A 12,861-nucleotide genomic window follows, 5' to 3' on the forward strand; every position below is an offset into this window, starting at 1 on the left:
TGTGTTCTTTTAAACAAATATTTTTCTAAAATCTAAGCAAAAGGAAAAAAGTGCATTCAAGGTAATAAATATTAGGGTGCTTACTATTTGTAAGGCACTGTGGTGGACCCTGAAAAGAATACTAAAATGAGTAAGTCCCTGCCCTTGGTAGAGGGGTGTGTGTCTTTTTGTCTTTCAAAAAGTCTTTGCATAAACAAAAATCTGGGGTCTCTGAGGGAATCACATAAATTTTCCCACATTCTTGCCCTTTCATCACCAGTAGGTCATATAAATCACTTGACACCCTTAAAATCACAAAATCCCTGCCCTCCTGGAATTTGTAATCTAGTGGGGGCAAGGCAGGGGGCAGGCAATAAGCAAACAAGTAAAATATGTACGTGTTACAGAGAAAAATAAAGCAGAGAGGGGGCTTAGGGAGTTCTTAGCATGATGTTGTAGCAATATCAAATATGCTTGCCAGGGAGGATCTTAATCAGAAAGAGACCTGAAGTAATGAGCTGAGCGAAATAAAGGTGTTAGCCAAGAAGATACCTGAAGCAGAACATTCCAAGCAGATGGAAGAGCAAATACCAAGGCCCTCAGTTGGGAGAGTGCCTGGCCTGTTCAAAGATGAATTAGGGGCTTTGAAGACCAGTGTGGCTGGAATCGGCCAACTAGGGAGAGAGCAGTAGGAGAAAATATAGAGAGCTAAGAAGTGGAGAGTCTTTGCGTTTTACTCTAATGAGAAGCCACTGGAGGATTTTGGCGAGCAGAGTAGTGACATGGTTTTTTGTTTTTTTTTTAAACCTATTAATAATTTAATAAAAAGCTATGTAAAAAGGTACGGTCAGAGTGATGGGAACCAGCAAGGATTTATAAGGCATCCAGACACTACCAGTAGCAGAGGCTGTTACAGTTTAGGTGGATCACGATCAAAGTTGATCATGGCAGAAGCAGAAACACAAAAAGTGACTACAGCATCCGGTAAAGAGAGACGATTGTGGAATAGGGAGTAGTGAGAAATGATCGAATTCTGCATACATTTTGTTGGTGGAGCCATCAGGATTTGTTGAAGGTCCAAAGGTGTGATGGGACAGAAAGAACGAGGCCAAACTGCTGCCAGCTTTGATTGGTCACACTCTCAGTATCGCCGTTGTAAAAGATGAAGATTTGTGAACGTTCTGATTCTACGTTTTCATCTCAGACTATTTAATCAGAATCTCCTGGATCGTGGCCTTGGACACAATACATTTAAAATGTTCTCTATTCTTCTAAAGCCAACTTGACTTGAGCTAAGGATTGAAACCTGCTGGCTCAGGTCTCACTTGAGTTACATGAAACAGGCCACGCCTTCAGGGTACAAATTAGGAGCACAGCCCTGTGCAAGGTACGTGGGTGTGTGGGCTCGTGAATGGAGAGATTAATCCCATTCCGATCCCTCTCGCAGAACGCAGGAAGACTGCAAAGACATCTGAAGTGTCTTTAGCCAACCATGGAAGGCTTCCTGGAGGAGCCCGATTTTGACGAAGCCTTTCTTAAGCCTTTATCAGGAGGGAAAGAGGTAAGATGAATGGTAAAGATGATGAGGTGTAACTGAGGGGTGACAAGCGTGGGCTGCTTGACGTGCAAGCGTGACGACCCCTCCGCCCCAGACGCAGCCCCTAAGTGGTCGCTGCGCTGGCGCTCCACGAAAGCTACGCCCCTTTCAGAGAAGGACCGGCCCATTTCTGCCCGCCGCTGCCGCTCGCGTTTCCGGAAGGTCCTGATATTAGGCCGGACCAAACCGGATGAAAGCCGCGCGCCCTCTTCCGCTTGTGTTTGGGTTACTTATACTCGGCTTGTAAGGAGGACAGGCGCGCGCGGTCCTTCTGCGCAGGCGCGGCCTGTGGTCCACGCGCGGAGTTATGTCTGTTCGGCACGTCTCGCGTGTCCGGGCCTTGTATCGGCGCATTTTGCTGCTGCACCGGGTTCTGCCCCCAGACCTCAAAGCCCTTGGTGACCAGTACGTGAAGGACGAATTTAGGAGACATAAGACCGTTGGTTCTGACGAGGCCGAGCGATTCTTGCAGGAATGGGAGGCAAGTAACTACCCCCTTTTCTTCGCCCCAGACCTTTGAGGTCCCTCAGCGGTGTCCCGGTTTGTCTCTGGGAGAGACCGCCTGACCCGGCTGGTTTCCCCGGGCCGCACGAGCTCGAGCACGGCGGCAGCCTGTTCCGTTTGAATTAAACAGCGCAAAGCCGTTCAAACACTACTTCCCAAAGTTACGTCCCAAGCTGGTCTGTTTATCCCACGGGTTCCTCGCTGGAGCACATCCCGTTACAACAGCGTGTCCAATTCAGTTCAGGTTTTGCCAGGCGCTGGAGGGGTGAGGATGGAGGTTACAAAATTGAATGTCACCGTCAAGTGCTTAAAGAGCTTACCGTTTGGCAGCTTTTTGTCTCCTGCAATGCCTTGCACGTAGCGAGCGCCTATTGATAAATTAATGGTTTTCTCGTTACTCGTTTTCAGAGTTTTAGAGGCTTGTTTCTATAATTACTATTTTTAAAATCCCAGTGCTCTTTGTTGGGTCTTAATAATATTCTCAGTTGACTGATACAGAAATCGGATAAGACTGGGGGTAATTACAAGCGGTGGGCAAAAATGCTGGTTAGAGGTAAGTCAGGTGAAAGTCCGTTTCTTCGTAGTCTCAAGTCACGTTATTCTGTTGAATTGCTCTGCATCATTGCACTAAATCTTAAGCAGACACATGCATTAGGGATTAACCCTTTGACTTTCCCTCCCTTTTTTGAGTGAAGTCAAATGATATTCAGAGTATTTCATTTAGAGTATTTCGTGGGGTTGGGAGCCATGCAGCACTGCCCCTAGTTATTTGCAAATATCAAGAAATGAATGAAATTGGCAATTAGAGCGACAGGTATTTGAAAGCATGAAGCACTGTTGGTTTAAGAACTGAGGTAAGCAATTCTTCAGCCTAAAAAGTTGATGGCTACAGAGATTATTGAAGTCTGTTTTTAAAAAAAAATCATAAAGGGTGAACACAGGGTGAACATTAGGGTGAACACCGAACTTTTTCACTGAATTGCAGAATTTTTATTGTAGACTCATTGATGCTTGCAAGAGGGACATTTAGGACAATGGTGAAATTTAGAACTTGCCTAAAAATCGTGTGTATTAGATGTAGTGAGGCTGCCTAGAGCCAGGGAAGTTGACTCTTTTAAAATGCAGACTGCTGCAGACTGCTTTCTTTTAATATGGTAACTTGCTCTTGAAGCCAGAAGAACTGGATTCAAATTCAGGTACCGGCATTTATTTTAATAAATAAGTGTCAGATCACTTTTCCTAGTCTTATTTTCTTATCTGTAAAATCATAACTATTTACAATATGCACCTCTAAATTAGTGTATGTAAATGTAAGTGACATCTTTTAAGCCAAGTCAGTTTGTGGCAGGACAGGAAGAAGTCTAGCTCTATGTTGGGAAGAAATAAGGGCACTTTGGGAGGTCCTAAGAACTGGGAAGCTTTTTAGGGAAAGAGTAGGAACCCAGAATAAATTGATAATAGGCTAGAGGAAAGAGACATTTAAAAAAAAACTCGTTTAAAAAAAAAATGTGTTGATCAACCGAGGAGACTTGGTGTCAGGAATTCAGCTTAAAAAAACAAACAAACCCACAAAAAACTCTCCTAGTGCTATGTGGCATTTGGTCTCTGGGATTCTTTCACACACTTCTAAAATTACTTATGAACTTGAATTTGCTTTACTTTAAAAGGCAAAGTTGGGTATGGATACCACTGGAGAAGAGAAAGGGGAAGGTTCAGCAATATGAGAGGACTCAGTATTGGGAGGAGAGTTCTCTATTCCCTTCATCTGTGATCACAGAAAACTGTGGCAAATATTAGAGCAAATTCATCTCGGGAAATTTCTGTTCAGGGACCTTTGGGGGAAGGTAAGAGCAAAGTATTTCATTTTATCTTAAGGATAAAAATGTAAATGCATATTTACAGAGTAAATAGTGAATTTATGTAATTCCTTACCATAGAGAAAAAATGTTAAGTTCAGGGAGAGATGTTTGATAACTGGTTAGTAAAATACCCCTTGTAATCTTATTCCCAAGCCTTTTAGGGGACAACTGTTAAAAGTGGAATTGGGGCTGGGTAGATCAGGGAGTCTTACTTATTATGGCACTTTTAAAGTTCTGACTATGCTCAGTTTTGAAGAATAGCTGTTTTAGGTAATGCTTTCCATTTTTCTTTCTGTGCCGACCCAGTTGTGGAGAGAAGAACTTCTTACCACTATTTTCTGGGAAATTAGAATAAATGTTGAAAATTAAATAGCAAGTAAAAGACGTTTGTGTTAGAATGTGAGACAAAAAACAGCTCCTTAGGAGCCACTTTGAAAAGACTCCGTGTGTTTAATTTTTCATTTTTTTGCCCCATTTATTTATGTCTGTTGCTTTCTTGCCTGGTTTCCATTGTTTTCCTTAAGTAGGTGCTTTGCTCTGTGTCTCTTGGGGGAGGTTTATAGTGGAAGTTTCTGGAAAAAGCAAAATGCTTAAACACTCTTTAAATAGTTATTGATCACTTATTGCCAGGCAAAGTGCTAGGCATTGTAGGACACAACAATGAATAATATGTGTATTTTACTTTTATGGTGTCCATGTTTAGAGTATAATAGACGATTATAGTATGAAAGGGTGTCTCTGAAGTGCTGTAGGGGCAAGGAGGGAATGGAGGAAGCTGAGGCCACATGTAATGTCTGAGCTGAGGTTTGAGCAGGTCAGAGTTACCTTGTCAAGAAAAAGTCTCTCTAGAAAGAGGGAATAACCTATGCAGAGGTATTGAGGTAAGAAACAGTATGACTTTTTTCCAGGATCTGCAGTGATGTGTTTAGAATTTAGTGTATTACATGGGAGATAAGGAAGAGAGAAAGCTAAAGAGGTGACAAGAGACAGGATATTCTGCTAAGGATTTTAGGTCTTTATTTTGAATCATTGAAAGATTTTAAGCAGTGGTGAAATGATTCAAATTATATTCTAGAAAGATCACTTTAACAGCAATAGAAAGGAATGATTGAAGAATGAGACAAATTGAAGGTAGGGAGAACTGTTAGGAGAGATGTAGTAATCCCAAATATGTATGTGCCTGAACCAAGACAGAGGTGCTGAGGATGGAGAGTATGGGTTTTTGTGTTACCCTTTTTAAGGTAGAATGGGATTTGACTTGGTGACTGATACAGGATTAATTAGAGGGGTGGCCATAGGATGGATAACTCTCAAGTTTTGGAATACGATACCAATAACCAGAATAAGTATATAGGAGGAGCAGGTGGGGGATGAGTTCAGTATGGTACATTTTTGTGTTAAAAATTCTGGTGGGACAGTCAGGTGGAGATGTTCTGAGATATATTTACTCTGATACTCAGGAGACAGATTGTGGCTGGAGATAGAGATTTGGAATTCATTATTTGTAATTGATGGTCCAAAGGTGTGAATTAAAGTGCCCAGGCTGGGTGTAACAGGGGAAGCTAGATAGATAGTGGTCAAAGATAGACAACTAACCTTTAGGAGTTAAAGACAATGAAGGTAGTAGTGTAGTGCTGGAACTGTTGTGTTCTTTTCTTTTTCTGTACTCAATTGTTCCTAAGCTACTTCTGCAAAAGAACATACTTTTACCCTTCCTGATTATGTTTAAGTCTTTAGATTTGTATGATAGTCTTTATCATAATATTTGCTTTTTTGTTTTATTTTGTTGTATTCATTTTAGAGAGGAGGAAATGCTTCAAATTTCATGTAACTGTCCATTTGTAACTCATGTGAGATATCTTATGACTTTGAAGTGGATCATCAGATTAAAAAATGTATGATTACGTTGCATGTCATCTATATTTAGAGTTTCCTTAACTTAATATAATTAGGGTTGGATGGGTATTTTGCAGTTTTTATAATTGTACGTCTCTCTTACTTAATTTGAGGACCTCATTTTGTTGCTTTTGAACATCCTGATTTGAACTTTGTATTTTAGTTTGTGGGAGAAAAGGAATGAATTACCTCTCTGTCCAATAGATGGATTGTATGTGTGGGGGATCATCTACCAAGTATGAGGGAGTCATCTGGGAACCTCTTAGTTGTACTGTTTATTCTGCATGTTACTCAGTGTAGTGTTTTTGTGATGGTTTATTGGATGGTGATGGTTTATTGAATGGTGATATGTCACACATGTGTTTTTTCTACATTAAGCTTTACCACTTAAAAAATTTTAGCCATACTCTGGTCCTTAACTAATGGTTGAAAAAGGGGTGAAGGTGAGGATTTGAAACAGTATATCCTTGGAACATAAAATTTTTTTTTGTTGTTTTCATTTCTGAAGTATTTGGAAGCTTTTACGGTATTTTTTGTTTAGAAATACTTAACTTTTATTGGTGTCAGATGTGTTTTAACAGTGCTTATGTTATAAAGTAAATTAAGATGTTTTTTAAAATCATAGTTTGATCAACATTGCATATATTATTGACTTTATACTATATTACTGGAACATAGAGGTACGTCCTTTTATTTAAGTGATTTTAAAGTTATTGGAATTTATAGATTTAAAATAATGGTAATAGCATGATAATATTAATATGCTAGTAATTATGGTTCTAAAACAGATCTGTGTGTGTATAGGGGTGTGTGTATGTCTATATACCACACAGACTTAAGAATTTGAAGTAAGTTTTTGCATAGAATTTAATAGAAGGATTATATATATAGGCATAATATTGATTTTACTGGTTTACTTATTATTTTATGAGATAAATTATTTTACGGTTGCTTAATAAGAACAAGTGTCTGAAGTTTTACATAGGGAGTATTAGAATTGATTGAAAGGGGCTTCACATTGCTTCAGTAAACTTGTTTTTTCGGTTAATGCTCTTAAGCTTTTTTGAAAAACCAAAGTAATGTATGTATGTGGTTAAAAAAAATTAGTGTGGGAGGGCTTATAATAAAGAGCAATATATTCTTTACTATTCCTTAATTTATCTGTTCTGGGGACATTTTTCATTTTATTTTGGTATCTTTCAGGTTTCAAGTATCTTGTGAATTTGGTTATCTGTCCAAATTTACAAGTAAAGCAATAAGAAACTGAGAACTCTGCATATAGGTAGGCTTGTTGATTAGAAAATGACTTTTAGGATTACAGAGTTTCAGTAAATCTCCCTTGGATTTGCTTCTTGCTCCTCATTTTCTTTACCTTCCTGGTGTTTGTGTTCAGTTGGTTCTGGCAGTTTGGCTTTATCTTCAGCTGTTATTCTCTGTTTTGTTTTCTAAGCTGTGGCTGCTTCTATTTAGGCTGTTTTATTAGTTAAACTTCTCCACCTGTTTTCCATCTTGAGAACCTTATTGAAATCTCTTGGCTTCTAATGGCTCCTTTCTTAGTCTTTATGGATCTCTCCTTTAAAAGTTTTTCTATTATCAGTTCAGTGGAGTTTTGGAAGGGAGAAGAAATAAGAAATAAGCTTCTGTGATTTCTCCAATCTGCCATCTCAAACTGGGGATTCTCAGTTTTTTCATTTTAAAGATGAAGAAACTAAGGCCTGTAGAAGTAAACTGACTTGTTTGGTGCCACACAACTAGCACGATGAAAATCTTGTGCTCTCACCTCATGAAAATCAGTTAAGATTTTGGAAATTAATGTTTCCAAAAGACTATTCAACTTTTGTTTAAAGTAAAATGATTATATATTTTTTTCTCTGAATTTTGCTTGTTTGCTTATTACAGTTTATTTGTATATTTGGTTTGTTTTCCATTTTTGGTATTTTTCCTAAGGGATAGGGAAGATTTTTTAAATCATGTTTCTATCTAATACACCTCTAGCATAATTAGGAAATGTTTAGGTATTGTTTAGGTAATGATTTATTTGTATGTTTATTAGCCCAAGATGCTAATTGCGACACATTTCTTTCTCAAAGATTTTTTTCATTAATGACATGAGAATAGAAGTTGCTGCAATGTAACTGTTAAACTATTGTGCTAGTCAGGCACATATATTTCCTGTGTGATTTTTGGCTTCAGTTGTCTTAGTAAGGGAAGTAATATTTTACCCTTGAAATTACAGATGGACCAAAAAGTTCTCTTTTACCTCTAAGATATGATTATATTAGGAGATGAATTAAAACTATATCAAACGGCTTAACCCACTTTACACTTTTCATTGGCACCACTGATTTTTCTCTTTAATCTTTTAGTTTTAGGGTTATGTGTTACCATAGTGATACCACGGACAATAAAAGTACAGTACATTTTATTTCTCTTTGTAATACTTACCATTAACATAAAATTAATAATTCCTGAATTAAAAAATAGTTAAAATAAAAAGGCAAATGGAATGTGTTTGGGATTAATGTGATAGATGATTGATAGCATTAGTATAAAAAGAACTTAGCTTGGACTGGGAAAACACTTAACAGCTTTAATACAGGAATGGGCAAAAGGGACTCATAAGAGGTCATTCTCTGATTTATATATGAATTTAACTGCTGTGTTGAATGTATATGGTAATAGTGAAAAATTTATATCAGTATAGATGTCCAGTGATGGCAGAAGAATGAAATTATAACATAGCCATATGATGGATGGGTTAGTATGCAGCTCTTAGTAATGGTGTTTCAGAAGAATTAATGGTATAAAAACTGCTCATGATACAATTAAAAATAAACAGTGTTTATCTTTGGGTGCTGGGATTAAGGATGATTATAATTTTCTTCCTTGTACCTCAAAATTCCAGATCATGTGCTACTTTAGTAATTATAAGAAAGCCAATAAATGTGATTTTAAACAATGCAGTTGGATATACTCAGCATTTTTGTTACCAGTCTTGTGTCACAAAGCACAGGAAAACACATACATTGAGTCAACTAGCACCTTATAAATATAGTTCCTAATTTTGCCCTTTAAATTTTGTAGGTTAAACTTAGACTTCTTCATGTTTAATAAATAATGTCAGCTATATATTTTAATTATTTCTTGCTGAGTTTTGTAAAATTAGAACAATCTAAATGTGTAGACTTTTTATTCGTTATTGTAAATGGCCACTGAAATAAGAGAAGAAATAAAAGGCATCCAGATTGAAAAGAAAGAAATAAAACTGCCTTTATTCACAGGAGATATGATTATGTAGACAATTTGATGTAATCTACTAAAAAACTTCTGGAATTTAATAAGTCAGTTTAGCAAGGTTGTATGATACGTGATCAATATATAAAAATTAACTGTACTTTTATATACTAGCAGTGAAAACTTAGAAATTAAACTTTTTAAATATCACTTACCATCAAAAAATATGAAATGCTTAGGGAAAATTCAGACAAAGGATGTACAGACCTCTACACTGAAAACTACAAAGCATTGCTGGGAGAGAATAAACATGTATAGATTAAAAATTAAACTTTATCTAGTTACTCTTTTTTCCTTAACCACTAGAAGACATATTTAGAATTTAGAATCTTTAGGGGTCTAAACTGAGGTCAGAAGAGTCATCAGGGCCATCTATCTGGTATAGTTTTGTCTTTTTAAGCAACGTGAAGAATCTTCTCATGTTAATTTCTTAGAGATCATACTTAAATAGTCATAATTCTCCAGTAACTTAATTTAATCAAAATTAAGTTGCTACTTAATAACTGTTAGAAATCTATTTTCATTTTTTACCTTTTCTTTTTCTAAGTATTGTAGAAGGTTGCATGAAGGCTGACAGTGTATTAGGACTGGCAGAGGAAATTGGTTAACTGTTGGTTTGTCTTCTGGCAGGTCAGAGAGGATGGAAGGTGGCTTGGAAACCAGTAGGCTTAGGAAGGAGATTCTAGGTAGGTTTGTGCCACCCAAGATTGTCATTGTAAGTCCTGGTAATTGATCTTGTACATTTGGAATTGGACTTTATCAGCATACCCAGAGATGATCAAATATTGACTTCAGATTCACACTAACTAAATTTATGTAATACTGAAGTATAAGCTAGAATGCTGATTTCTCTGGGTTGGGGAGTGGGGGCTGATGAAGAGGGCTCTCCTTTTCCAGGAGTCAGAATATTCATATTTAGATCCAGGGACACTTCTTTAAGAGGTGTCTCAGAATTTAGAATTTTTTAGATTTTAGAAACGTAAGAAGGAGTATGATTGAATTTTAAGACACACCCATGTGGGATCTGGAGTAGTACCCTGTAATCAAGTACATTAATATTTCTGCAGTAAAGCATTTGACTGTTCATATTAAGCAGAGTAAATAAACGCTTCATGTCCATTTAGGTCCGGATTTGCTACCAGATGAGTTCTGAAAGAGCTTTTGTTTTTTGAAACTTCTTTGACTTCAGAATTGCAAGTGAGGGATTGTGGACCTCTATTAAGCTTTCTAGGAAACTGAATTAATGCTTATAAGGTTGCCATGGTTGGTAAACATGGAATTAAAATAATGGGAACTGGGTAGGCATGAGAGATTTTTCATCAGGCCTTGTAGTAGAAAACATCCGTTTAGTTTACAGTAGAAAACATTGTGGGTCCTCATGCTTCACTGCCCTTTTTTCTTGGACAGTGCTGAACACACATTAGGAAGTTTGCCCCCTCTTGATACTTTATTTTTATTTTAAGCACATTTTTTTCTGCCAAAGCATTATCATTATTATCAGTGTGTTGATAGATTAAGCTACCTAATTGGTCTTCTGGGCCTGAGGGAATTCAGATGTTTCCCATTGTGTGTTGATTTTTTTTTAGCTCAGTTCCCAAGGGAGGATCATATTTATCTTATTTAGAAGTTTTTGGTCTTCCCTAATCCTAAATTAGTAGAACTTGAAGCATTTCTAAAATAAATTGAATTTTGAATTCTAAGCTTTCAAACACTAAAATATTTATGCTTTATTTGAATAATTTTAAACATATACATGGTCTATTTTTTTTTTTCAAAAAACATTTCATCATTATAAACATAAAAAAATAGCAGAATGTTGTATATTGTATGTTTAAGTAGCAAAGCTTTCTGGACTTTGCTGCAGTGACTCTTCACTTTGCTGAAGATGAAGTTGTCTAGTTTGTTTAAAACTATCCCATTGAATAAAAAAAAAATCACACACTTCTCATAGGAACTTTCCCCTTTCCAAACTAAGAATGGCAGCTGATGGCATGGCAAATACGTATATATAAAAACAACTATAGGGCTTCCCCGGTGGCGCAGTGGTTAAGAATCCACCTGCCAATGCAGGGGACATGGCTTCGAGCCCCGGTCTGGGGAAGATCCCACATGCCGCGGAGCAACTAAGCCCGTGTGCCACAACTATTGAGTCTGTGCTGTAGAGCCCGCGAGCCACAACTGCTGAGCCCACGTGCCACAACTGCTGAAGCCCACGCACCTAGAGCCTGTGCTCCGCAACAAGAGAAGCCACCTTAATGAGAGGACAGTGCACTGCAACGAAGAGTAGCCCTGGATTGCTGCAACTAAAAAGAAAGCCCGCGCACAGCAATGAAGACCCAATGCAGCCAAAAATAAATAAATAAATAAATAAATTTATAAACAGACAAACAAGTATAATAACATCAGCATGCAGCATCAGTGGGTCCAGCCTTACAGCACAGACCCAAAGCTCTAACCCCTCCAAAAGGTACCTTGTTCACTGCCTCACACTTCCCAGCCTGGCTGCCTACTTATTCATTCTATAAGGTATAGATATGTACAGTTGATAATGCAGGATTTCTAGCCAATAACCATAGTTAACACCACTTAAAAAACACCATGAATATATTTAAATGCTTTTACTAGGCTAAGCAAGATGCACAGAGTGAGAAAAACGTCTTATTTTAAAATATTTGGAAATATATACAACTTGGATACAATTTCAGGGTACTAATAACACTCTTGGCTACTTCATGTAAATTACTTAAAATTTCTAGTGCACTTTTAGAAACTGCAGTATGATTATATTCGAATTTTGTAATTAAATCTAATGAGGGCAGAGCCATCTCCAAGAAGTTTATTGTGTTCTTCCCTACTCTGGAATTCATGTGGAGTTAGATACTCAAGTTTATTTCTCTATCCTCCTCTTTCTCAACCCCCTTCTTCTTTACTTCCTCCTGTCATCCTCTTCATCTTCCTTTTTTTAGGCAACATCTGTCTCCTTTGCACCATCAGATTTTCCTGCATTGGCCAAATCTTTTTCCTATTTCTCCTTCAGCCTCACTACCTTATTATTGTAAGGCTGCTTTTTTTGCTATCAGATTACTCCACATCTGTTTGGTCTTCAGTGGAGATGCCAGGGTTTGTGGATTTGATCTCAGGGTGGAACTCTGAACAGAACACTCCCAGTAGTGGCTACTTGGGAGCATTAGGATCCTTCCTGCTTCCCTTAGTTGTTCCAAAATGCTCCATTTCTGGATCATCAGATTTGGATTTCCTTTTCCCAGACATTGTCTTCTGTATCTCAGAGCACTTAGAAAACTGCAAAGGAAAAATCAAAAACAAGCTGCAACGCTGATGGGATCTCTTGGATTTTTCTTCTTTTGTACCTCTGGCTTGCCTGCACAATGAAGGCAGAGAAGACCCTTTGCTCTGTGTTTCTTAGGTCACCTTCAGCCATATTGATTCATTGTTTGCTAGCCTCTGCGTGCAATTTCACTGCACGCAGTAAAGAAACAGTTAACAAGAAACCAGTATTAATGATTATGAGAGACATACATGTATATAGTTAAGAACTATATAAAATTTGCTTTTCTGTGCCATTTTCAGCTATTGTATTTAATCTTTTTGTGTCACCTGCTAGGTTAGTCAAGGGATTGGGACAAAGATTGTAATAATAACGTTTTGGAAGCTTGATACTTTTGTAACTGCTTTTATGCTATGAGTGCATTTCTGAAAAGTTGTTTATAAGTT

At 37.5% G+C, this 12,861-nt stretch overlaps 1 protein-coding gene across 2 annotated transcripts in view; it reads left to right on the plus strand.

Moving 5' to 3' along the window:
- Nucleotides 1-1,778: 1,778 nt before the first annotated feature.
- SDHAF3 (succinate dehydrogenase complex assembly factor 3) overlaps nt 1,779-12,861 on the plus strand; it is a 79,059-nt gene continuing 67,976 nt past the window's right edge. The window contains exon 1 of one of the 2 annotated variants that reach the window (XM_036862790.1): nt 1,779-2,060. In XM_036862790.1, the coding sequence (XP_036718685.1) occupies nt 1,884-2,060 (177 nt within the window). In that variant the 5' untranslated portion in view covers nt 1,779-1,883. The remainder of the gene's footprint in view (nt 2,061-12,861) is intronic. The other variant, XM_036862789.1, reaches the window with a different exon arrangement.

Source organism: Balaenoptera musculus, chromosome 9 (genome assembly GCF_009873245.2).
Source record: "Balaenoptera musculus isolate JJ_BM4_2016_0621 chromosome 9, mBalMus1.pri.v3, whole genome shotgun sequence".
In the NCBI taxonomy this organism is placed as follows: Eukaryota; Metazoa; Chordata; class Mammalia; order Artiodactyla; family Balaenopteridae; genus Balaenoptera; species Balaenoptera musculus.